Source organism: Otolemur garnettii, unplaced genomic scaffold (genome assembly GCF_000181295.1).
Source record: "Otolemur garnettii isolate 467f Iridium unplaced genomic scaffold, OtoGar3 scaffold00012, whole genome shotgun sequence".
In the NCBI taxonomy this organism is placed as follows: domain Eukaryota; kingdom Metazoa; phylum Chordata; class Mammalia; order Primates; family Galagidae; genus Otolemur; species Otolemur garnettii.
Genome location: NW_003852407.1, coordinates 5821860 through 5849017, shown reverse-complemented (window position 1 = coordinate 5849017; position 27158 = coordinate 5821860). Strand labels below are relative to the sequence as shown.

At 41.9% G+C, this 27158-nt stretch overlaps 3 protein-coding genes across 8 annotated transcripts in view; 1 reads left to right on the top strand and 2 right to left on the bottom strand.

The window, feature by feature from the left end:
• Nucleotides 1-183, bottom strand: part of LOC105886494 (40S ribosomal protein S3a-like) — a 4620-nt gene extending 4437 nt beyond the window's left edge. The window contains exon 1 of the mRNA XM_023510162.1: nucleotides 7-183. Coding sequence (XP_023365930.1) covers nucleotides 7-177 — 171 coding nt within the window. The 5' untranslated portion in view covers nucleotides 178-183. The remainder of the gene's footprint in view (nucleotides 1-6) is intronic.
• The window catches only part of KATNAL2 (katanin catalytic subunit A1 like 2), an 86234-nt gene extending 71489 nt beyond the window's left edge, over nucleotides 1-14745 (top strand). For 2 of the 3 annotated variants that reach the window (XM_023510216.1, XM_003784720.3), the window contains exons 14-16: nucleotides 12706-12868; nucleotides 13681-13783; nucleotides 14304-14443. In XM_023510216.1, coding sequence (XP_023365984.1) covers nucleotides 12706-12868; nucleotides 13681-13783; nucleotides 14304-14443 — 406 coding nt within the window. Of the gene's footprint in view, nucleotides 1-12705; nucleotides 12869-13680; nucleotides 13784-14303 lie in introns of all 3 variants that reach the window. The other variant, XM_012802028.1, reaches the window with a different exon arrangement.
• Nucleotides 14746-19531: 4786 nt separating this feature from the next.
• Nucleotides 19532-27158, bottom strand: part of HDHD2 (haloacid dehalogenase like hydrolase domain containing 2) — a 45562-nt gene continuing 37935 nt past the window's right edge. For all 4 annotated transcript variants that reach the window (XM_003784718.3, XM_003784719.3, XM_023510206.1 and 1 more), the window contains exons 6-7: nucleotides 25499-25562; nucleotides 19532-20917 (exon numbers count right to left, since the gene is read on the bottom strand). In XM_003784718.3, coding sequence (XP_003784766.1) covers nucleotides 20814-20917; nucleotides 25499-25562 — 168 coding nt within the window. In that variant the 3' untranslated portion in view covers nucleotides 19532-20813. The remainder of the gene's footprint in view (nucleotides 20918-25498; nucleotides 25563-27158) is intronic.

The following is a 27158-nucleotide window of genomic DNA, read 5'->3' as shown; positions in this document are numbered from 1 at the left end:
AGATGCAATTTTGGTTCCTTGCGTCCTGGTGACTAGTGTTTTCCCAATATTTCTTATATTGAACATAGCAGGTGCTTTCACATCACACCAATCTTTCTTAGAAAATGGATCAACCACTTTCTTCTTGGCTCCCTTTTTGCCACCTTTCGTAAGGCGCTTGTTCTTGCCGACCGCCATGATGGTGCTCAGCCTATCTCCAGGTTTTGACTACCAAAATATGTCTAGACATTGCATATCACCCCTAGTTGAGATGACTGGACTCATCAAAGAAAATGACAGACATTACCTACGGACAAGCTGACACATATTCCATAGCTAAACTGTAAAGGTTTTTTAAAAAGCTACAACATAACTGAACTTTGTTTTCTTACACAAAAGGCGCATTTTATATAATTTTTCTGTATCAGGATTTTGTTATCTTAACCAAAGATCTCGGAGGCCTTTCCACATCAGTCCATAAAGTTCTCCCTTAACGGCTGCACAGCGCTCCATGTTGTGTATATGATCATTTATCTCACTGGCCACCTATGACAGGCATTTGGGGTAACACTCTCTTGCTATTAAAAACAATGCAGTGAGCAACAACGTGCATATAAGTCTTTGTGTATTTGCCAGTGTATCTTTGGAGTAGGTTCCTGGAAGCAGATTTGCTAGTTCAAAGGGCTGATGTGCATGAAATTATGGTAGAGGCCGCCAAATTTCCCTCCACAGAGGTTGTGCCGTTTTGTATTCCCACTAGTGTCCTGATTTCATTACTTAACCTCATAGCATGAACACTTCCAATGTCATTAAATAACCCTTGAAAATTGGATTTCGTAATGGCTGCCCCCAATTCCCACATGTGCATACACTATCAGTAGCTAATCATTCCTTTCCTGTTAAACATATATGAGAATCCCAAACTTTCTGTGTTATAAGTAACACTGGAATGAACTTCTTTGCAAAAAAAAACTTTGACTGAAGTTCTGGTCATTTCCTTAGGACAAATTAATGTATCAAAGAGTTTCCCTATTTCTGACCTCTCTTATGACATACTGGTAGAGTTCTTCCATGAGGAAATGGTGCAGCGGTTCCCAACCTGTGGGTCACAATCCACAGGAACTGGATTAAAGGGCTGCAGCATTAGAAAGGTTGAGAACCGCTGAACCATTTTTTGTCAAGAGTATTGGGATAGATCTTTTTCTTGGGTTCAGGGTCTTTGATGAGGGAATAGACTTATCTGAGCAGTCTGTCCTTCTGGGGGAAATAACTAAATCACACCAAACTATGTAAAGACCCAGGCTTAAAAATCCTGAATAAATTCTTTATGGTTAGTGGCAGCTCTGATCAATTTCATCATTCAGGGCACTAGGCTATTCTTTTCTGCTTGTTAACTTAACATTTTCTCTAGACACATTCCTTCTCTCTCAAAGAAGCAATCATTTTCTCCTGCTCAGCAGAGAGATGGTGGGCAGGCTTTGTTTCTTCACAGCTTCTCTTCCTAAGAGAATTTCCCCTGGTCTGTAGTATCATGGAAAGGACAGCTCATCTGTGTCATTTGAGGTGGAAATAAACTATGAGAGGAGTAACAAATGTTGCGTCTTTAATATTACCACTTAAAGTAATAGCCATGTAAGAAATTTAGCAAGCACTATTAGGACTAATTTCACCCATCTTGATTGTTGAGTACTCACACACTGAGGCCTAGCAGTCCAGAGGGAAACAAAATACTGAACACAGCCATTAAGGCAAATGCTATCTTTAGACGTCTATTTAAGTCTATGGTAGTGTGGACAAATAAGGTGTGAAGATGATGAGTGTAGCTTGCAGAAACTCATGTTTTCCTTACTGTTTGCAAAATGGCTAGAAATTCCAGCAACCACCCTAAAAATAAGATACCTGGTATAATCAAGCTCTGAATTTAAAAAAAAAAAAAATCCCTAAACCTCCCTAACATTTAGAAGAAAACACGAGACCTCTGAGACAATTGCACTGGGAACAGTCTTGATTCATTTAGAGGAAAATGAGCAGGAAAAGTGAGCTGTCCATCAGCAGAGGGTCCCCAGTGCCATCGCCTCATGACTTACTTTCTCAGTTAAATTTGAAACCCAATTGGTTATCTCCCCCGCCCCCACCCGGTCTCACTCTGTTGCCTACACTGGAACATGGTGGTGCAATCCTGGCTCATTGCAGCCTTGAACGCCTGAGCTCAAGTGATTCTCCTGCCTCCTGAGTAGCTGGGACTACAGGAGTGCACCACTGTGCCCAGCTAACCTGGCTGTCTTTCTATTACCTGTGTAAAATGACTTCTCCCCACAGGAACCCTCTCCTCTCTGGCGTGGTGTTTCTATAGCAATGTATGCCTGTGATTTAAGGGATCAGTACACATAACCCTGGCTTTTTAAAAAAATAAAAATGTGTTCACGAGATGCAGGTTAAAGGCAGTTCAATTGGTTTACCCCTGGGGCGAGACTTCCCAGTACCTTTACAGTGGGATTGTGCTTGTGACTCTCCATGAAAGACAAGAGAAAGAAGATAAAGACAAGATAAAGCAGTCAGTCCATTCATATCTGACTCGAGAGTCCTTGCCTCCAGGAGCATCTCACAGGACCAGTGCCCCAGCTGAAAACCTTTTGGGAAACGTTAGTTTATATTCCATCACCCTGATCTAATGAATGCTTTTTTCATTGTACTTGTGTTCAGTCATGCATGCAGGCTTTTTAATATTTCTGTGACCACCAGTGGTCAAATTGTTTTTCTTAAAATTACTTCTCTCCATACAAAACCTTATCATCCCATGCAGTAATACCAAGTGGGCGATTTTCCACATGTGGTTTACAGGTGGCATTGGTACAGCCAGGAAAAAAGTGTGTTGTTCAGAACTTGGTAGGTCCAATGGGACGGGCATGCGAGGTCATTAAATAGTAGCCCCTTGCCCTGGCTGCATTCACACATTGCTCTGATTCCATCAGACACCAACAGCTTTCAACTTGACCTACATTGGCATTCATTGTTCTTCTTAACAGTGTGCATGCAGGTTGACAGACAAATTGTAAATTTAAAACCAAATTTTAAAAATTATGAAATTATAACAATTTTATAGACAATTTGAGAACCAGAAAATATACTCAGAATTTGAATACTGTGATACAAGTATTATCATCCTTGTACAGACAATACAAGTATTATCTCTGTAGTGAAAATGGTTTAGTTATTTGTTATCATCTGCCTGTGGATCTTTCTGCAGTAATTTTTTTTGTTCCCAAGAGGAACATAGTTTTGCTGTTTGGCTATTTAGAAAAGTAATACATGTTCATTACAAAAATCATGTTTTATATGTTTTAGTATTGTTTAAAAACAAACAGTCCCTTGCAACTATACCATGGAAAATGATAGAAAATTTTCTAGATTCTTTTATGTACATACATGTATGTGTAGAGCACACACACAGCAAAAACTGTGATCACCCACTGGGTACATAGGTATGTTCTGTGGTCTGTTTTTTCATTCTTCACAAATACAGGATGGCCATAAAGTTCATGGACAATTGCACATGAACTTCATGGCCATCCTGTATATTGTAGACAATTTTGAAAAACTGCCTAATCCCATATAGAATTCCACTCTATGAATGGCCATAATTATTTGATTATTCTTTCCTTTTTTTCTTTCTTTTTGCTTTTCTTTTCTTTCTTTCTTTCTTTCTTTCTTTTTTTTCTTTCTCTTTTGAGGGCCATTAATCTGATGCCAGCCTGTTGAACCATGCTCCTTCCTGCTACTAGAACTCAGTGCCCAGCTTGGCCCCCTGTACTGAGTAGGGGAGGTTTTCCCTTTGGTGCTGGGTTGGAGTGGGCCAGGTAGTATGGTTTTCTGTTCTGGTAGACTGCCTTTTCCCACACCTTTGGCTAAAGACAGCAGGCTTGACTTAAGGTGTTTTTGTCTGCTTGTTACCAGTTCCGAGAGGTAAGCTTCTCCAGCACCCCACTGGGGTAGATGGGAGACGAAAAGAAAACCCAGGGCATTCACTGCCATGTCATTCCTCAAGTCCTGAGGCTTCCTCCTCTCTCCATCTTTCAGGGTCTTTCTATGTTTGTTTGTTATATTATATCCAGTGGATTTGGGTTATAAAAGAGTAGACTGGGTCACATGGTCAAAAGGGAAAGTCTGTTTGTATTTTTGATTCCCTATTTATACATTTTAAATGTAATTTATTTTATACTCGGTATTAGAGGAGTCTATTTCTCTTGTTAGTTTCTTCTGCTGAGTTTCATTCATGGTGGCTTGTTTTGTGTTTTGTGATTTTTAGATGGTGAGCTTAAACATTAATAAAGTGGGCTCTATTCATGGGAGTCTTCCCTGGGTCCCTCTGGAGAAAATTTACATTTGACTGCGTTAAGCTTTGTGCTACTTTAACCTAATTTCTTAGTTTAGGATTTCTTGGAACATGCCAATGAGGGTAGGTCTGTGCTTCTGATTTAATCTGTGAAGACTTTTTCCCCACCTTAAAGTACAAGACAGACAAATTTCCTTGATGCATTTCATTGCTACTGGGGAGATTTCCTAACCTACCCTTTTGTAGTAGGCGTCCATTCTTTAGAAAAACTGGTTTTTGGCTTTACCTGGTGGGCTTTGACTCCACCTCCTGTCTTGAATAGTCTCAAGACTTTCTATGCTATCTTTTGTAACTAAGGAGTAAACACCCCCACGTCAACATAGTTCAACTGCCTAATCTTGATTTTTCAGCCTTCCTCTTCGTGTTTGATCCTTGAGAATTTTGGCCCCACCTCCTCACGGGCTCAGTTGTGCATTTCCTATAATTAATTTAGCCTTGTAAGGGGCTATGTCACGAGAGATTTCTGGATATCTGATTTGTCTTTTTGCTGGAAACAGTGCTTTCCTGTTTTTCCTGCCATTTTGATAGTACATTTTTTGGCAACAGTAATTGAGGAATATATCTTCTTTGTTGATATTGGAGTAATTAGAAGTAATTTTCATTCTTCATTATAAAGAAATGATGCTTTCAACCCAGACATCAGTAGGACATAAACTGAACTGATTGCTGCAGACTCTTCTGCTGAGTTCCCCAGCCTCATGCCTGTGAGCTCCCTGCTCAGAATGAGAAGTGGAGTCCCCTGGAGGCCACACCTGTCAACTCATCTTTGCCCCACCAAGTGACTTGAATGACTCATCCCCTTGACCTCATTATTTCCACTAACAATTAAAATACAATGTTTTATTCCCATTACGCAAGTTGATACTGCTTTTCTCTGTTAATGAATATTAATGATGATTATAAAACACTAATTTTCAACAAAGCAGATTCCCTTTCACAAATAACTCTAGGATTTTAAAGAAGCAAGCCAATGCCCCTGCACCTAAAGTTCATTCATCTTGCAAGTGGTATTTCTTGAGCACCTATTGAGTATTCTGTAGGATAGAGGGAGAAGGAATCAAAGACATATGGTCCATAATCCTCGGCCGCTGGAAACTAGTAATCTGATGGGACAATTGATGAGCTATGAACACAGGTAACTATGAGGTGAGGTGAGGATACAGCCAGCACCATGTGACTGGGACAGATAATGAGTAGAAGAAAATTATACACCAGGGAGAGGCAATTTCTAATGTCTTACAAATATGAGGTCTGACAATTAACTTCATGAACTCGTCCTGGAAAAAGTGCTACATTCCTCATTGTTGAATATCACTACAGTCACCTTTGAAGTTTTCCCCTTGGGAAACTATGCACCAACACCAGTACCTAGTTCACTCTTTAAAGCAATTTTGGAAGTTTTTTTCTGAAATGGCCATTAGAGCTGTCATTATACAGTACACAAAAACACGCAAAAACAATCATGAGTGCTACTCAGCAAGACACATGTCAGCAGGAACACAGCTGTGAGACCATGATAAACCAAGGTTATGAAACCCTATGAGCTGTGATATTCAGCAGTGAGGTATGTAGCACTTTTCTAGGATGAGTTTGTCTTAATTCTCAGACTCTATGTGTGTGTGTTGTGTAAAAGCCTTTATGAGGTAGAGAGCACTTGATGCGGGCCTGTAAACATGGCTTGACTTTTGATAGACAAAGTGGAAGCTCCACATAAAGAAATGGCATGAGTAGAAACTCAGAACAAGGATGGGAGAAAATGGGTTAAGGGAATGGCAAGCAGACCACTTTGGCCCAAGTGGGAATTGCAGGGAGAGGTCAGCTGATACAGGGCTCTCTGTGGAAGACAATGCTTTAATCATTGGCTCCCCATTCATAACCAGAGAATATTGCAATTACTTAATCTGCTCTTCAAGGATGGTCATGACCACTCAGTTCATGCTGGTTATGGACATACTCCAAAGACAGCTTGCAAAACTGAAGGCTGCTTTCTCTTACCACGCTAAGATACTTTGCACTTGATATAGTTCAACTATTAAAGGAACAAATTAGAATTATGTTTGCTTCCAAATTCTGTAAACTTTACAATGACCTCTGTTTCAGAAAACTTGTGTTTTAACAGGGAAGAGAGGACAAGGGACTCGGGCAGGTACCTGAAAGTTTGGTGCCTGCACTCAGATGATCAGACACAAGGAACTCATGGGAGCTGTGGAGGTGGCCGGTGGCTGCTGCAACTTTTATCCAGCAGTGGGCGTGGGTCCGGTGGGCCAGGCTCTGAGGTCTGTAAGCCTTTGCGGCATTTCACACATGTTACGTATCTCACACTTGCTAGTTGTTTGGACCTTTGAGGTGATGGAAGTACTACAAAACCAAAAGAAAGAGACATGAGAACAGAATAACCAGGTTTCAAACTCAAAGTGCAGGGGCTAAGGGTTGTCACAGGTTAAATTTTTTTCCTGTAAATATATTGGCACAAAGAATGATTCCTGGGTACATTCCATTTGTCCTCCGTTTCCTCCCTTGTATGATTGTATTATTATTGATGTTGTGAAAAGTGCATTCATCAGGCCTGGCTGTCAGAGAGTTGCACTTATTTTGTGCCCACAAGCAGTTTTGAGGTGAATCTCTTGCTTTAGGGCATTCACTGATCAATACAGACATCTATAGTGAGGGATTGTTTTCCCACCTCTCTCGGCTTCACTCCATTTTCCTAGAGCATCTGGTTTTCCTTTACACAGGAAGTCTGGATGGGAAGGAGACGACACAAAGGTGACCGTACAAAGGAACCGAGCTGCAGTGCCCTGCTCTTCAGGAGGAAGCAGCTGGTCCAAGGAAAGGCCTTGGAAGAAAAATGGCAACCGCTCTTCACCCCCAGCCCTGCCATTTCTAAGGGCTTGTTTTCTCTTCCTTCCTGGTTTTCAGTCTGATATCAAGTCTTAATTTGTCTTTGAAGTTTTCAGCAGCGATGTTTCTGCAGGTCAAGGCCCAATCCTCCCTATGATCACTTGTAGTTATAGCCGAGCATTTGTTTTAGTCATTTCTATACATGGGAGGCTTAGCAGAGATAATACATAAGTGGTAAATATCACCTAACCAAACTGAATTCCTGAAGTGTGGGTGTAATGGTTTTATTTCCTGTTAAAAGATCTGCCCTTCCTCTTCCTCCTTTTCTTCTGCTCCTCAGTCTTCTCTTCCCTCTAATTCAGTTGCAACTCTCTGCCAGCTGTCTGGATTGACTTCTGATACATCAGCCACACTAGGTATTCTGTCAGTTTCATCTTCTTGGAGCCATGTCTTCCAGAGCCTTCTTACGAGCTCTAAATGGAAGGGATTGTCCTCTATGCCTCATAGTTAGAGGAAACCTTGAGATTTTCATCTTTTCATCCTAGAGATTCCTTCTCTTTCTGGTCATACCCTCTGTGTTTCAAAGCCCTTATAGCCCTTTGGTTTGGTTTATCCTCTCCTTTGGGAAGAGTCCTCCAGAATTTGAGGTGGATGAGTGGTAATTTATTTTAGGCTTTGTATGTTGAAAATGTCTTTATTCCATCCTCCAGCTTAATTGACTATTTGATCATGAGATTTCTACATTAGAAATTATTTTTCCTCAGAATTTCAAAGGCACTGTTCTATTTTCTTTTCCTATTTCACATGACTGTTGAGAAGTCTTACTGTTTATCTAACTTGTTTTCTCTTTGGGGAAGCTTTTATGATCCTTTCTTGCTCTCTGGGGTAGTCTGAAGTGTCACCATGATGTGACTCAGAATCCACTTGCAGTTAACTGTGGCACAGGCTTCAGAGACACACTGAGTTACAATCTTCATACCTACCTCATAGGGTTATTCTGAGAATTAAATGAATTAATACCTGTAAAATGCTTGAGATAGTGCCTGCTATTTAGTACGTATTAATCATTAGCTTTTATTAATATTTCAAACACAGAAAGTCATTTCCTAGAGTTCTGGAAAATTTCTTTGAATTATTTCATTGACTACTCCTCTCTATTTTCTCTATTCCCTTTTTCTAGAACTCCTATTATTTGTATGTTCTATGTTTTAAAAACTATTTTCTTTCTCTTTCTGAATTTCTATGTGCATCTTTCTTGTCCTACTCTACAGCAGATTTCCTCAGCTTTATCTTCGGAACTTTCCACTGTGTGTGTAATGTCTTCTACCATATTTTGTGTCTTGAGTAATTGTATTTTGTTGTTTTTCTCTGAATGTTCTTTTTACACTGCATTCTCTTTGCCAGGGTCTGAATGCATCCTCCCAAATTCATGGTTTTGAATCTTAATCCCTCAATGCAACAGTGTTGAATGGTAGAGCCTTTGGGAGATGTTTAGATGATTAGGGTGAAGCCCTCATGAGTAGGTTAATGTCCTTATAAAAGGGCTTGACAGCTCTTGGTCTCTCTTTTGCCTTCTGCCTTCCATCTTATGAGCTCACAGCATTCTTCTCCTCTGGAGGACACACCATATTGGAAGCAGAAACCAGGCTCTCATTAGATACTAAGCCTGCTACTGCCTTGGTCTTGAATTCTCCACTGCTAGAACTGAGAACTAAATTTCTGTTCTTTATAAATTACCCAGTGTTAGGCATTTTGTTACATCAATAGCACAAAATGGGCTAAGATACTCTTCTTATTTCACATCAATATTTTCTTATCTCTCTCCAAGAATACTAATTTTTTGAAGTTACATTTCCTTGCAGAATCCTATTTCCTTCTAGATTCTTTTTATCCCCCCACCCCCACCCCACCCGTTTACTTGTTTGGGGCTCTGCCTCCCTGTTGGAGGTGTTAGATAGATGTAAGTCTCCTCGGCTGCCTGACAAGGAGAGGCACACTAAGAAAAAACCCACAGCAAGCTCTTGGTGGGTGGCAAAGGCTTCCCAACTATGGGTTCTATGTATTGGAATTTGACTGGGTTATTGTGGACCCCCAATATCAGTGTCCTTGGGTCTTTCTCTTTCCCTGGTCAGATTTTTGTAGAAGATTCTTGCAATCTTCTGCCTGGAGAGTAAGAGGTTGGCTGCCAGTAATCCAGAGATGGTTCAGCTCATTGCTTCAACGCAGTGCAGTGTTCTCAACTGGGCCTGATGTTCCCAGCCTAGAGACTCTCCACCTTACCCTCTTCTGAGAAATAGGAGAGGTAGTTCCTTCGTTAGTAGAGATGGGAAAGTAATCTGTGATCTAAGTCTTTCTTATACAAACTGCACCAATCTACTTATTTTCAACCTATCTTCACTCTCTCCTCTAAAGGTTTGAGATATTACTAATTCCAACTCTCTTGGGGATTCTGTGATTCAAATTAGACTGTTTCTTGGCTTTCATTTCTGATAATTTAGAGCAGCTTCCAGTTCTGAAAAGTTGATTTTTACTCACCATTATGCTTTCTAGCTTTAAATGTTTGTTTCTATCAATTCATCTCTTATTCTCCTTGCTTTTGTAGCTTTATGCTCTTAAAAACCCCTTCAGTATTATTTCAAGAAGCAGCAGAGGTGATTCGTTTCACTCCTAAATTTAAGTGCAGTCTTAGTTAAAGTTCATCAGCAAGAAAGTGTTTTTATTTTAACCTTAATAACATGGACAGCCTTCAATTGGAATGTCCTGGGGTATGAAGGACAATGTATCTTTGTAGCTTATGTACAAGGGTGATATTCAAAATACTGAGCAACCAGTATGGTATGAGCACTGAGCAACTGGTATGGTATGAGCACTGACCAATCTAAAGACATGGCATCATTATTGATGCCTGCTGGCTGCATGTTATTACTGGGTGTATGAACAAGGAAAAGCCACTGGAAGCAAAGATGAGCACGGCATGTATTGGAGTGGGAGGTGAAGTTCTGTTGGGAAGCAGATTCTTTTGTTTTCCTTGACCCTGTGCCTTGAATATAAATGTTGGCCTCGAGAGGAAGATGATTGTGCAAGGGTACAGGTGGCTGAATCTCTGATGTGAGATGAATTTTCACTGGGTGAAACTGATAAAGAACAAGTCAAATAATTGTTAGTGCCAGTGAGGCAGCCCTGGACTGTGGATTCTCAGCTCAGGCATAAAGGAATAATAGGTGAAGAAAAGACACAATCTTTAAAGAAATTTGGTTAGTCCAATTTTGGATTCCTATATGCTTTCTGGAAGTATGTTTTTATTTTTTCAATTTAAAAGGAAATATTGTAACATACAATCAGAATAAGAGTAAGAAAAATGGAGGGCACTTTGGACAGTCTCAGTATCTTTATATATGAGAAATATCTGGTGACAATGTTTTTACTGTGACACTCTATCAATGGTTATGCCAGGCTGATGAATAAGCATTTCCTGATTTCTATCCTAGAAAATCAAACAGATGTTTCCCTCCCCTCTAGGAACTTGAATATCTAACATATAAAGACTTTACAGACTCACACTCAAAATGATCTGTTGACAACAGGCATGGATTTCAGAGTAACCAAATAGCCTTAGTTGGTGAGGGAAAGCTCTACTTTACATACAGAGTAATAGTGCTACATATTCTGCAATAATTCCAAATATATGAATGGAAAATATATTCAAAAATCACCATTTGTAACCTCTAGTGAAATAATTGATTTGGACAAAGATCATTAACAGATGCTAAAACCACTAGTTGAAAGGAGGTGAGAACCAGGTATTCACAAGGTGCCAAAATATCCTGCATAGATACTCACTATTTGCCAAGAGAAGATGTTTCCTTTACAGTGGTGTCCCCTGGTCACCAGATCATTCAACACCACATCACTAAGTGTGAGACAGACATTTGGATCCTTATGTGAGAGAATAAGAAAACACAACATCATCTCTGAAATATACTTGCCAAAAATACTTACCCTGAATCAAATTAAGGTTTTAGAACTAACTTCCATCTTAGAGGACAGGGGATAGAGGAACCAGTTACCTGATACTACAAGGAAAACAGACAAATCCACCATGTGGGACATTTTGCAACCGGCCTTATCTTTAAAAAAGGGGTTGGAGCAAATAGACTGGTCTAGAATTTTTTTTCTTTTTTGCCACAGAGGCCTGGGCTAGAGTACCATTCAGCCTAGCTCATGGCAACCTCAAACTCCTGGGTCCAACCAATCCTCCTATGTCAGCCTCCTGGGTAGCTGGAGACTACAGGCCATACTACCCACCATAACACCGGGTAGTATTTCTATTTTTGGTATAGAAGGGAACTCACTCTTGCTCAGGCTGGTCTCGAGCTCCTGAGCTCAAGCAATTCTCCTGCCTCAGCCTCCCAGAGTGCTGGGATTACAGGTTTGGGCCACTGCACCTGGCCTGATCTAGATTTAAAGAGATGTAAAAGATATAACCATATGTAATACATGTTACTTGATTGGATTTTGGTTAGAAAAACTATACAAAATATTTGGGGGATGGTGGAAGAAATATGAATATGGACTGAGCATTAGAATCAGTTTTGCTAGGTGTCATAATGGTATTGCAGCTATGTGAGAATATGTCACTAAAGGTATGCGGTGGCATTTAGGGTTGAGGTTTCATGATATAGTACACTTTGAAATAATTTAACAAGGATAACATAAGTAGATTTGACACAGATATGGTAAATGTTAAATGGCGTTGAATTAAGATATGGATGTTCAACTGTTTTATTCTACTTTTCTATTTATTTGAAATTTTTGTATGAAAAGGTTTAGGGAAATGACCTGTAGATACAAAATTGCATAAACCTGACCTGACAGTTCTGGGAGGAGCAGGAGGGAGTGAGTGTCTCAAAGGGCCACATGTATGTTGGGCACCAAGGAAGGGGCATTGGCCCTGCATCCACCAGCGTAATGGAATGAGGTGGTCATTCATTCCAGAATGAGTGAGACTTGTGGAAGAGTTAATGTACCTACAGACTGCCCAAGTTATTGTCAGGAATAATTTACTCAGTGGAAAGATGAGATTGAATAATTCATGTTATAACTGCAATGAACTCATGTTTGGTGGCTGTTAGTTAGGTCCCCTCCCCAAATTATAGTCACCTCAAACTACGTCCTTTGCATGAGAAGTTTTTTTTGGGGGAGGTGTTTCTTTCTTTCTGAGGGTATGTTGTCTTTTTCCTCCTTTCTCCTCCCACTTTCTTTCCTTCCCTTCCTTCTCTTTCCTCCCTCTTTTCTTTCCTTTCTTTTTCTTATACCAATTTTTTCTCCAAACAGGAGAAAAAGTAACTGTCCCATCAACTCAGACATGGATGTAGAGTGATAATTAAAATGCAGAATTGCTTTCTGCAATACTAACTTGTTTTTAAAATACAGTTGTTGCTGAAGAAGTGTGTTTGCTGCCCCATCCAGCTCTGCTTCTGATGTGATTTCAGGGAGCTGGACTGTGCCATGTTACGCCGCCTGGAAAAGAGGATTCTGGTTGGTCTCCCCAGCCAGGAGGCCAGGCAGGCCATGATCCACCACTGGTTGCCCCCTGTGAGCAAAAGCACAGCCCTGGAGCTGCGCACAGACCTGGACTACAGTCTGCTGAGCCAGGTGGGCTGCCTGGAGGAGATGCATGCAGGCCAAGGGGCGGCCATGTGACCATCTTCTAGACAGGGTCTTACCATGAACCATTAGGACCTTGAGACACTTAGAAAAGATCCAAGCTGCCCCAGCAACACAATGGGCCTTTGCTTCATCAAAGAATGAGCTTTTTGTCACTTGGAAAGATTCAAGCATGGAGAAACAATGTGAGGTACTGGAACTAGCATAGGGCTTAGCCTCAGAACCTCAGGTCAAATCCTGGCCATGCTATTTGTTAGCTGTGTTACCTCAGGGAAGTCACTTACTCTCTGAGCCTCAGTGTCTCCATCTGTAAAACAGGCATCAGGTAAGCCAGTAAGAATTATTGTAATGATTAAATAGAAATCTTTTGCAATCAGAAAAGCTCCTCCATTATTACGGTGACCCTGCCCAGGGTGTGTTGTAGAAGCCTTGCCTGCTTTGGGTGAACACTTGAACACAATGTTCTCTGAGGTTTCTCAAGGGCAGTTATAAGAACAAAGGTGCCCACTGAACTTGATCATCCTTGAATTTGCGTACAAGGTCCCCCAGTCTTTCACCAGCATCTTACAATATTTTGGGATGGTGTTAGGAAGTTTATTTTTCCCCAGCTACTTAAGTTATCCAAACACATTTGTAGCATTCTTCCTCAAGCACTATTTATCTGCAAATCTGTGTCTAGTGTTCATGGGTGACAGATACAGAATCTAACAGGGCTTCCCATCCCTGGCTCTGCCTGTAAGAGTGGAATGGCCACCAGTATGCTGCCTGCTGACCAATGGCTGGGTTTGTGGCTGTTTCAGGAAACTGAGGGCTACTCAGGCTCAGACATTAAGCTGGTCTGCAGGGAGGCAGCCATGAGGCCCGTGAGGAAGATCTTCAGTATGCTTGAAAATCACCAGTCAGGTATGGTTGGGATCACTGCGGAAGTGCTTTGGGAGAGAAATTTGTGTTGAAAAGTCCTGCTCTCGCCAGCAGATGGAGCCCGAAGCCTGTTCTTGGCGCTCTTTACACCTGCAATACGTTCTTTGCTCAGGTCATCATCCCGCACACAGCCCATTCCTTCTTTCGTGTTCTGTGTGGGCTTGACTTTGCTCGCAGATGATAAACTCTTTAGGGCTCAGGCTTTTATTTCTCTGGCACATTCTAATGCTGGGCTAGATCCATTTGAAGCACTATATAAATATTAAATAATACTTTAATAACGATACATTTGAGTCACATTCTTTGGTCTGGCCTTTAGGGGCTAACTCGGTTGCACATTAAAGAACTTTTCCCCCAGCCCTCTGTAGTCTTGCCTTTTGCTGCATTAACCATTAAGAATGCTGCATTATGCATTGTCTTGAAAGAAGGTCTATTAGCATTTCAAGGGCATTGATCACCAGAGGTCGATTGTTGTGCTGTTCCTGTTGTGTTTTTAACCTAGAGAGCAGCAATTTACCTGGGATCCACTTGGATACCGTGACCACTGCCGACTTTTTGGATGTGCTAGCTCACACCAAACCTTCAGCAAAGAACCTGACTCAGAGGTACTCAGCCTGGCAAAGAGAGTTCGAGTCTGTTTGAAATCACATTCACCCTGACCTGGCCACTAAGAAGAAAGGGAGGAGCCTTTCAGAGGTCCTCAAGTTTATTAGTGTAAGTGAGAAAAGAACTTAATGATTGGAATGGGAAACAGAAAGATATTCTTGAAGACTGGATTAATTTCAACAACTGTATCTTTGGGACTCTGAGATAGTTTCATTAATTTATCATTATTGAAGTCGGCAGAATGGTGAAGATTTCAACTACAAATATGTGTGTGTGCTGTTAGGTCAGACAATGGAAATTTTCTTTACAATTAGATTTCATAAAATATTCATGAACAATTTCCTGCAATATTGCTCATTTGTGAACTTTAGGAGAAAAAGCTGTAGTTAGAAAAGTTGTGTTGGCCATGCACAAGTTGGGGCTGACTTGGGGCAACCAGACAACAGTTAAGCTTGACAGACTGACCAGGCAACAATTCAAAGGTGCTGAAGGGAGGGGCAGTGGAGGGAACATGTCTGCCTCTCTTTCATTCTTGACAATATTCTGAATCACATCAGCTACCCTAATTCTCAGCCCACCTGGCTTCAGCACCAGCAAACCCCAACCAAAATAGCCCTGCTTAGAACCGTCACAGAGTATATTGATTTCAGAGCTAATAGCAGGGGTGACTACACACCATCACCACCAGCTACCCGTCTGAGTGTTTGGCGTTCTGGCCCCCGTAGTGTCTTTTGACACTTTTCACATCTCACATTCAGTGTGCTACGTCCTTCTCTTTCCACTGCCACACTCCTTGTCTGAGGCTGAGTGCTGTATTTGCTTCAGATGCTAAGCAGGGTCTCAGAAAGGGGCACCTGAGCTTCTAGAGTCTTCCCTGTTCTCAGGCTCCTCCCTTTCTTATGTGGTTATAGGCAGTTTAGAAGTATCTCCCTGAGAAACCCACAATCCGAGGCAGGTGCTTTCAACACCTGATACATTTTGAAGGCTCCCACTAAGTAACGCCACTTCTCTCCCACACTAGGTCTCATCAGACCTATGGAAAATTATCTCCTTTTCTTTTCCTTGCCTTGTTTTCTTCACCCCTGTAGGCAGATTCCTCCAGAGGGTAAAAACTTTCAGGAAAGGGGGCATTTCTGATAGCTAAGTATTCCAAAGGATTTTACCCTTTTAAGCAAAAGCAAAGCACTTTTTTGGTATTGTTTTGAGTGGATTATTCTCAAATGCCTCTTAAAATGTCATTTCATGGAAAACATAGCACACTGAAAACATACCTTATATAACAAATTTACGATAGAAAAGATTTCAGTTGATGCTGGACTTACTTCTTCATGAGCGTAAGTCCTCGACTCTGCAGATCCGTCAGGTGCCCATCAGCATTCTTTTCCAAATGGCCAAACGTACCAGATAAGCTTTCAACTCCCTCTATTCCCACTCCGGTCCTGGTGGCCCAAGGGAGCAGGGACCAGAGGAGCACTGTAGAATGAGCAGATCGACACCTCATTCCTGTTCCCAGCCCTGCATCGCACTACGGCCCGCCACCATGCCCACTGTCCCTGAGGCCTTAACTCCATGGTTCCACTTTTCCAGAGAATAATGGAAAAATCCCGCTCTTGCCTTGCCTAGGGATGGTCATTTGGCTCCTTGGGGTGGGGGGTGAGTTTCTGGGGCTCCAACTTTTAACCAGTTCCTCACTTTTCAACCCTGCCTGGCCCCTCACTTTCTACCTGCTATCTCCAAGCCTCGAGGATGAATTCAGGTTTTTTCTTTGCACTGATTTTAGTTAAAAACATTTCACCCACCTTTCCATCTTCCAAATTCCTGTTACTTTTTTGTCCACTGACATCTCCTCCACTTCCCTCTTGGGAGCTGTCCTTTAGGGCTCATACCTTCTTCGTTTCTTTACTCTTATTTTAGTGGGGCTTTGAGAAAAAAAGACCAACACATAGGATTTACCTGCTGTGTTTTAGAGATTGGTTATGGTTATTTTTTTTCAAGTACATTAGAAGTGTAACTAAGTTCATATAGGAGATTGGCCTGGTAGCTGTTGGAGGAAGATTTAACTTAACCGAATATGTGGTATTTTCTTCTAAAGCAGAAGTAACAACTCAAAGGTTTCTAGGAGCATGAAACATGGTAACAAATGAATAAAGTAAGCTGAGTGTAAGGAAAGGCCGAGGAGAGAACTGTGGTGAGCTGGAGAGGACCGGAGATTCCTCGAAGGACACAGCAGTGACTCAGCTCCAAATGAACACGGAAATTTGCACCCCACATTGCCAGCTCCTCCAATTATCCTAGAAAACCCAGTAATTCATTTGCATTTGAATCTCCTGATGCAATCTCAGAGGTTGGCAACTAAGGTTAACTGCCTGCAGAATTCTCATGGCTGTTCCCACTCATTCAGATCACCTGCAGAGGCCCAGTGCACCAACCCGCATTCCTATTGGCTGTACCCTTCACCACTATGGGTCTGTCTCACTGCTTTAGGTAGCTGTGGAAGTACACACATATCACTGCCTGTTTACCTTCCTCAAATGTAAGCTTCATAATTGTGGTACTTTTCCCTCACTCCTACTGAATGAATAAAACATTATGTAAAATGGCGTAGGCCAAAGGCTGAGCGTTGCATGTGCTTCAGACGCTAAGTTGTGGCTTCTGTACCCACACACTCAGCTCCCTGCAGGTGGTCTCTTCACTGAATATTTATACAAAACCATTTGGAACTTGTCGGAGCACTTGGTATCATCAGATATATTTTTGCCTGCTTCAGTTCCCCAAATAGAAGCTATGCAACTTAGGAGCAAGAACTACATTCAGCTTTGTGTTCCTGCTTTACCTACAGGGAATATTTAACAAATATCTGATTTTCTCAGGCCCATCAGCCAGTGAAACAAACAGTTGAGCCGTGTATGACAGGTAAGCACTGAAAACAGTAAGGTATTCAAAACTGATGTTAAGACAGTTTGTACTAAGACACATGATTTCTGGTGCTCTGGGTCCTTGCTGCTGCTCCTTAAAGATGGGGACATGCTTTCGGATAGCATGACGACTGGTTGATACACAAGCCAGCAAAGGCCTTTGTGTTTATGCCAAAGAAAGTTTTTTTTGACTTGATAATACAAACACAGCCCTATGCAAACAACTGCTAATATGATAAAGGTATTCTACTTCTCAAGGCAGTGTTTTAGTGAAACACATTAGTGCAGTTTTCAAACTCTTTATTATAGGTGCCCAAGGACTCCAGTTTTATTCTACATGAACCATTGATTCATACCAATTGCACATGATCAATGTAGGTATTTTTAATTTCTCTGTTCAATGTGCTACTCTTTAAGTTTTAACATGTGAGTTTAAAGGTGAAGTGACAGACATTATCATTTCCAGGGAATTTCTGACATCACAGCTATACGTCAAGTTTGGTGGAACTGTCACTTGAGTGACTTAGAGTGGGGCGAGCTAGTGCCCTTTTGCTGTCCTGGCCATCAGCTCTGATAGACGGAGAACACTAGCAGGTAGAGCACCTGCAAGCCTAGGGCTGACTCTGGAGGCTTGGGAGAAGTGCGTGGGGCCACTGTCTGTCCTCCCCTGCACTGGCTTTGCCCTCCTCCCACTGCACATGGACCTGGCTCCCAGCAGATTTGAGATGCCCAACTCCTAACAATGGGTGTTCTCTAATAACCTCTCTATTCCCAAAATGTCACCTGCTCCCTTTTCTGGCCCAGAACAGGATGACAGTAAAACTGATGCAAACATTGTCCTTGAGTATAATACAAGATAGCCGTTTAAATGGGATGGCTGGAAAACGAGGCCCTTCAGATACTTTAGTTATTAAATTTCCTCCGTGAGGCCTTGACAGAATAACGAGCCATGACTAACATTGATTGGAATGTTACAGATTTGTAGTTATCCTCATCAATCTGTGCAGAGGGTAGCAAGCCCTATATGCTTAATAAGTAGCTCAAACAAAGATGTTCATGGCCCACAGGTAGAATGTGGATGGAGGAAAGGAGAGAGGCTATTTCTCCCAGCTGGATACGTTATGCTCAGATCTTACCCACTCCTGCTCCTCTGTTCACTTCCTGAGTCATCCGTGACGTTAGAGCTTTAGCTCTAACCTGTCTCCAGAGCACCAGATCTATTACCTCCAAGTGTCTAATGGGGGCTACCTACAGGCATCAAGTCTAAAATGCAACTGTTTCTCCTCCCTACCCACATCTATGCTTTCTAGCATTGAATTCTTATAATGTTTACAGTTAGTTTTTATTGGTTCTGAGTGCCTGTGTTGGAGCAGATATTAAAAAAAATGAGATGCAGTCCCATCTGGGGGAAGCAGAGCCATGTGAAGATGTGAGCACACTCTAACAAGTGCCATGTGGACATCAAGGAGAGGACATCAAAGAAGGAGACACTGCAATTGGCTCTCCATGTTGTTGAGTCATGTCTTGTATATTCTCCCTAGCTCTTCAACTAGAAAGGGTCCTCAAGGGAAAACCCTTTGCTTACATGCCTATTTCCCATGACAATCAGGGCACTCTGTGCACAGCAACTAGCAAACACTTGAGGATGCTTGGCCCACAGCAAAACTGACCCAGGCACCCAAGAAACAGGCCAAAGTTGAGCACAGCCCACCCACCAGGTGCCACACAGCACTGTATGAGCTTTCCCTGGGAAGTCTGGATGTAGCAGGGTATCCCTCTTAATCCTCAGAAAGACCTTCCACCGAGATAACTATAGAGATACATTTTACCAAAACTTTTCAGATTACTACTAACTGGGGACAGTCCTGCTCACCTGCATCATCACCACAGCAAATGCACAGCACGTTCCATTTGCCCAACTCTATTCTAAGTACTTGATATGTGGTTCACACATTTAATTTCACACCAACCCTGTGTGGTGGAAACTATCATTATCTCTATTTCCCAGATAAAGACAGAGGTGTGAGAGGCAAGGTGACTTGGCCAAGGCCAGAGGCCTGCTCAGTGTTGGCTAGGCTCCACAGTCTATGTCCTTAGCCACTCGACTCATCCTTCTGATTTGGACTGTTAGTCATACCACATCTGTCTTTTATAGCCTAGGATGTGGAAGTACTAAATTGGGGTATTTGCAAAAACAAGAACAGAGTGCTCAGCAGACTATCATTTATTCAGCTCCCCTTCCTTCCATCTAAGACCAAGCTGATCTCTAAACAAGCATCAAAACCCGAAGCTCATTAACATCAGTGTGAGTTTCAATAAGGTGAACACTACAATGATGTACAATTACATTCTAATAATTCAATGCCCAGGAGCCCCGTAAAACAACTGCGGAGGCCCAGGATTATCACACTATGCAAATGCACTAGGAAAATCATTACCTATTTAGTCCTCTTCATTTTGGTGGGTTTAACATAAGAAGAATAATCCATGCTACAAGACGAGATTTCATTTTACAGCTGTAGTAACCAAGTACATAAAAGCTTGAATCTGTCCCAAAAGTGTCTAAAAGATTTTTCCCATAGTGTCAGAGGCAAAAATAATGAAATCTTGCAAATGTACAGTTAATAGGACCCTGGTGGACACTAACTTCAAAAATGCATGGTCTGTAAGACATTAAAGGCTTGATTTTAGTTTCTGCACTGTTCCTGTTAATAACAATGTCTAATTAAAACATCTGTAAAATACTGATAGTTTTAATTTTACATAAAATTTCCCAAACAACTGTTACACAGTATAATAGGTATCTGCAATGAATAGGTTATTAATGGAAATATTATTTTAAATTAAAATCTGGTTCTAAATTTAAATTAGTCATCTCTGGCTAATGAAGAGAAAAAGAAGTCACCCGTGCTGGGAATACAGTAGAAAATCTAGTTTTCAACATCTGGTAAAGCAAATTCACTGTATCACTTGGGCTACAGGACAATTCACTTTGCTGCTTATGTCTCAGACTCTGCTCAGCACTTCTGATGGATTTCACAGTTGAACTGAATATTAAAACTACAGCCTAATGCACCTTTTAATGGATTACTTTATAATTTAAAAACCACCATTCAATTTTATTTACAGTCTGAATTTCCCCTCCCTGTCGTCCAGTGAGGAGATAGCAGAGAACATTTCCTCTGCAGTAGCTGCTCCCTCCCAGGCCTGCCCAACCTGATGAATATTTTAAAAGAAATGGCACAAAAATCTCAGCTTTCCCTTTCTTTGGGTCTCATCTTTTGTTACAAAATAAAACAAAAGGGATTAGTGAGGCTTGCTGGCTGGCTGCAATTCAATACCTTTCTTTCTAATTAATGCACAATAAAAGGGGGTTACACCACCATCAGCACTGAGTGGTGCGTGTCTGTCGGTGCTGGCACTGAGCTGGGAAGGGATTCATCCCAGACACTAAAAGCTGCCTTTCAGGTTCTTCAGATGCACGTAATGGTTCACAGTAGATGCTGCAGAATGTGGTCCACGGCATGAGGAAAGCTCTCACAAGTTAAGTAAGGAGCTGGATTAATCTTTTCTTCATCTGCTGCTCGATATTTCCCTGAAACGAAAGTAAAGTCAGTGAACAAAAGCTACCGCCAGAATGCCGAACTAATCACAGCCTGCGAGCGCCCAGCCACCACGGAACCACCCTCACAGTTACTAGACAATCAGGGCTGCTAGTTTCCCAAAGCACCTTGTACTGAAGCTTTAGGATGCAATGTCGCCATGCAAAGAAATGTCACTTTCAGCATTTTCCCAGGCCGTCTGGTCATTCAAAATGGACAGTCACCAGTATCAGGTCACTGGACAGCTGAAGTTCCCTTCAAATCTTCATAGTTGACAAAATCATTTTCTTTCCCCTACCTTCGACTATAATGACTGGTGACTAAACCCATGCTTTAAAAGGGAAGCCCAGGCCCTGGAGGGCAGCTGAGTCAGCTCTGGAGGGTCACTGGGAACAGCATGTGCTGCGGCCAGGCAAAGGCAGGGGCCGAGCGCCCAGGGCTGGGGTGGAGACCGTGAAGGATGCTCCCAGGCTGGACCAGGCAGGAAAGCCATGAGGCAGGCGCCACAGGACAGGCTCGCAGCCTAACCCTCCAGTATCTCGAATTCAAGACAGCCTGCTGTCCCTGGCCCAACACAGCAGAGCAATCATTCCATACAGCGGTCACCGACAACTTTTGCAAATGTAAACCAGAAGGTATCTGGCGCCTATTTAAACACCTTTAATGGGTCTTGATGCCCTTCAGGAAGAATCCAGAATCTACTGTTGCCTTCCTGGCCCGCTGTCATCTGGCCGAGCCACCCTCTAAGCTTAGCATGTGCTATGTGCTCACCAGGCTGCAGTCCTAGGCTGGACCTGGCTCCTTTGAGGGCTTCACACTTGCTATTCCCTGGGCCTGGAACATTCTTCTCACCTGACTACCTCCTGCATGCGTCAGTCAACCTCTCTCCCCCTCTTCCCAAATTGGATCCCCACCGTGTTATTCACTCTCCTCTACACCATTTAGAATAATTTGTAATTATGCATTTATTGAATGTCTGTCTCACATCTAAGGAAGCTCTCTGAGAGCAGGAACTCCGTGTGCTTTATGCCCAGTGTCCTCCCAGCACCTAACACAGTGACTAACACGGTAAACATTGCATAGATATTTTTTTAAAGACTGGATGGAAGAAGGAATGGAGGGAGGGAGGACATGGAGAATGCTGCTCCCGCTCTGAGCCACAGGCTGCCTCTGCACTTTGCTTTTCTCCTTGTTCTCTCTTCCCTTTTTCTGTGATCTCTGCTATTTGTTCTTCTGCTTTTTCCAGTTTTTGGTGCCTAAGCCCAGTTCCCACAACAGGCCCACCATTTTCTACAAGTACTGCTTTAAGGCGCTTTGCTTGGCAAACACAAAGCCTGAAAACTTCTACTTTCCACACCTTCATATTGTGGTGAAGACGCTTCCTCTCTTACCCTGCTGACTATAAATTCTTACCAGAAAGGAGCTAGCATCAAATGTACAGAGGTAATTAATATATACCTCACTCACATCGGCACTCTCAAGGCAGCTGTCCAGAAGACGGTCCACGTAGCAAATTCCACTGAGTTATTTCCTCAAGCTGAAATGCTATTAAGTATAAACTCCTTTGCAAGGTTTCTACTTAGTCCCACAGGCAAACTAGTGACTGACTACTGCTATCCGACCTACTTCCTGGCCTAAGGGGGAGGTATGTAAGTTTTTTTTTTCCCATGGAATTAGTGTTTCTAGAATGCTTTTGCTTAGTCTGGCTCGGCAGGTGGGGTTCCTAGAGTACAGATTAACACAAGTTGCTTAGGTGTGTGTTGTAGTTCTAGCACTGTGCCTGGCACATAGCAGGTGCTCAATGATGCCTGCTGAGCGAACTAAGCAGTCTGAATTACTCAGTGCAGCAGCCTGTGCTTTCCTGTGGGTAAATGATAAGTGGAGGGAGGACACAGGAGGCTAGCTTGATATAAGACAAAGAGACATCCCATTTTTTTCTAAAGGATTGTTTTACGTGATAAGCAGAAACACATTCTGGTTAGGATTAGCCAAAAAACCTTATTAACAAATCAGCAAAGTACACTGAGCATCTACTTTGTGTTGCCCAGTGAGAAACACAATTGCTGGAGACTATCTACAAAAAGTGTTATTGTTGACCATGCATTAAAATATTCACAGTAACTTTTAGACGGGGGAAGCCCAGCAGTGGCGCACTGCACCGAGTTACCATTTATCCATGGAGCTGGCTGTTCTGCATGCTTTTAGAACAGGGGGTATATTCATGACCAAAGACCAAACAGTACAAATACGCCTGTTTTCATGAGCTGGACTTAGCTGCTTTACTAATTACACATTGTGGAGGTGATTAGATTATGCTCTTGGCTTCTCTAAGACTAAACTGATGCCTCCGTGGTAGGCTGGTCACAACCAACTGCCAGACAGAAAAGAAGGCAGAGCCAGTGGAGACCAGCCAGGGGGAGCTGGGATAGGTCGTGCTGTGCAGCTTAGTGTAAATCTTTACTCACATGAGCAAGGAAAGGTAACATTCAGGAGAATAATCTGCACGGGCGAAAATAGTTACCTCAAGTTTTCTTTAATAACCAGAAAATAAAACTGCAAAAGGCAAGAATTTGAATATAAAGATACAGGGGAGTGTGGTTATTTTTCTTGACTTTATCTTATGCTTCTATCATAAGACTATTATAATGTTCCTAGCAAGGTGAAGATCACTTGCACAGAGAAATGAGAAAAACCCACTGTTTTCATTCTAGAGCAATTAGATTCCAGCCGGTATCTGCAAGGCTCCAGTGGTTCACTCCAGGCCCCAGAACGAGAAGATGGTTTTTTCAGTCTTTGTTCCTATGGAACCTTGCCACATACTTCTCATTCAATTATAGCTCCAATTACATATTCTTATTTCTATTTTTAAAGTCAAAATAGCTTTTATATAACCACACTTTCTAAAACATCGCAGTTCCTTTTTCTAAAAACTTCCCAATGGTAACTCTTTCTGTGACTTTTATGCTTAAATTTTCCCTTTTGTGAACAGCCTGTTACTGTTCACAAAAGGGAAAATTTACTGTTACTGTTTAAAACTATCATTTATAGGAAACTACCATTATAGGAAACCAGGCAAATGAACTCACAGAGACAAGACATCTATGGAACCATTTGTCTGTTGTTTGATTTGTAAGACCTCAATGACCATCCTTGGAAAAGATTTCTGGCTGTCATGTGCTATTCCAAATGTAGCAGGGGTCATCTGGAGGTGGGGTAAAGAGCAGGGACCTCTTCATTATAGATAAAAACAAAACAAAAAACAAAACTTGTGAGTTCCTAATGCAACAGTAGTCAACCCTACTCACAGCTCCCATGCTTGTTCTTTCCCTAACTTGAAAGGCTCCACATGGATTATTATAAGGGCCAGATAGGACCAGTCTGACCCCATCACTCCTGACGGGCCTAGAGAAGGGAAGAGTCTTGACCCGAGTCTTGCACAGCTAGCCAACACAGAGCTGCGATCAGGACCATGACACTTACCCCGTCCAGGGTACTCATAATACTGTATTAACTAAATACCCCTGGCAAGATCGTTCTTTTTCCCTAAATTTATATGAGGAACAATACAGAGTAAACCTCATTTTGGTGTGGGATATAACTTCCTAAACTTTTAATTACTAAAAACAGTAAGTGAAAAGACAAGAAAAAAGCTTTTTTGTATATATTTTTTTAAGTGCACAACAGCCATGCGTGATGACTCACGCCTGTAATCCTAACACTTTGGGAGGCCTAGGTGGGTGGACTGGTTGAGCTCAGGAGTACAACTCAAGCAAGAGCAAGACCCATCTTTAAAAAAAAAAAAAGAAAAAATCAGAAAATTTATTTTAAAAAAAAGAAGAAGAAAAGAAGAAAAGTGAAAAACAGTAACACCAAGAGTCAGATCACTTCGCTGGCCAGTTCCTAAGGAGATGAACTTCATGAACTTCACCATCTTATTGCCAGCACACAAATAAAAGGTATTTTTATAGCTCACCAGAATCCATGGTTCTTTGCTCCATTCCAGTGTGGTGAATTGTATATCCAGGAAATCATATAAATGCGAATTGTCAACTACGTATGATTATCTCTGGAAAAGTGTTGAAAGACCTGAGTCCTGAGTTTCCTAGCTTTATATAGTCAGGCCCTCTCTGTCTTTTTCCCTGTAATCCTAAACCCATTTTATTTCTGCTTTGTGGCAGAAAAAGAATAAAAGTGTCCAGGGCTCTGCCATTTCTGAAAAGACTATTGTTTAAGCAATTAGGTATTGAGCCATCATGTTTTACAAAAGGCTTTTTTTTTTTTTTTTTTTTGAGACAGAGCCTCAAGCTATCGCCCTGGGTAGAGTGCCGTGGCATCACAGCTCACAGCAATCTCCAACTCCTGGGCTCAAGCGATTCTCTTGCCTCAGCCTCCCAAGTGGCTGGGACTACAGGTACCTGCCACAATTCCCAGCTATTTTTGGTTGTGGTTGTCATTGTTGTTTGGCAGACCCAGGCTAGATTCGAACCCACCAGTTCTGGTGTATGTGGCTGGCACCTTAGCCATTTGAGCTACAGGCGCCGAGCCTACAAAAGGCTTATATAGGAGATACATACCAGTTTTTACTAAGATGCCCCGCATGCCGGCATTCTGAGCCCCACCAACATCATCCCTGCAATCCTAGAAAAGTAGTAAGAAAGCATTTAGTTCAGGGTTTTCAGTTAGCTTGCCAGCAAACCTCACCAACTTTGATTTACTAGGCTAGATGGCCAACTATAATCCCATGGTTGAAGAAGATGTAAAAAAGGGCAGATCCACATGCAATATTACTACATTTGGAACGAGAAAGTAACAGAGGTGGAAGGTGTACAAAAGAGTTATAATGCTAGTAACAAATGCAGAGAGCAAAGTCAGGTTCTTCATGCTCTGCCACACATACACCTATCTCAAACAGATCATGGAAAAAAGTGTTCTACCTATTTGGCAGCTTTTAAAGTAAATACAACTGCAATGAATGAAGTAAGATTCAGAAGACAGCTTTTTTTTTTTTTTTTTGCCCATGTAAATATATTGTCCTTACTTTCTATCCATTGTCCCTAACAGCTAGCATCAAGTCAAATCAGTACCTATAAACAGACCCTGCAACTGTCTGATGTTCGCTTCACACTTGGGAATAACAGATTAGTCTGAAAAGGGAGCTCCTCTATACAATTCTTATTCAAGACAGGGATAAATATATTTGCTTGCCTGTGATGATGAATGCAGGGTAATTAAAAATCCAAGGACTGGAAGGAATATCGAGAAAATCAATTCTGCCACCTCCTGTCTGTAAGCAGCATTTATTCAGATCATGCCTGAGGAAACGTTTCTTTTTCCCTCAAAAATTTTTAATATTGTTCAACAACAGCCCGTGGCAATAAGTTTCACAATGTAAGAGTCCTCATTCAAGGTCCAACTTAAACATTTCCTGTTACAGCTAAACTTATCTAGTTGAAGAAGAAGAAATGAGGGAGAGGGAGGAGAAGAGGAGGAAGGGGGGGGAAAGTAGATGGAGAAGACGAGGGAAAGAGCTTCCCCTCCTCTGGGTAGCAATCCCCCATTCCGCTGAGCACAGCTGTCACACGCCCTTCCCACCTCCATCCTGTCCCAGTACCAGCACCTCCTGGGATAAAGAATTCTCAAGTCTCCATCTGAGATAAACACTCCTTCAGACACAATTGTCTAGGAAAGGCAGATAAAGGCTTGCTAAGAGGAATAGGTGTGAATGAAAAGACAGTTTCTCAAATACTACTGAGTTCAATGATTATCCTATTTGATTTCAGGGGAATGCTTATAGTAATAGAAGATGAAATCAGGAGGACCCACCACCACAAGACCTCTGGGAGAGAGTCCAGAGGCTTGGGGTCTATCTACTTCCAGCTGTGCTACTAATTAACTGTGGGAATTCAGATGTGAAAATTGACCTCTTTGGACTTCAGTTTCCCAGTCTATAAGATGAAGAGGTTTAGAACAGTTATGATGGTCCCTCCTAGCTTGAAATGTCATTATTTAAAAATTGAATATAATCCTTGTCACCAACTTCCCATCATGACACACAGGAAATAATGTTTACCCAGTATACTGGGGTAAGCTAACAAGGTGCCCATGGCCACAGTGACCAGCCAGGGCCTCTAATCATAACCAGGCTCAGCCCTGTCACTCTAATAGCTGCAATGATCAATAGCTTTAGCTATCTGTGGCCCAATGATTGGGGTTCTTCTTTAAAGCATATGCCAA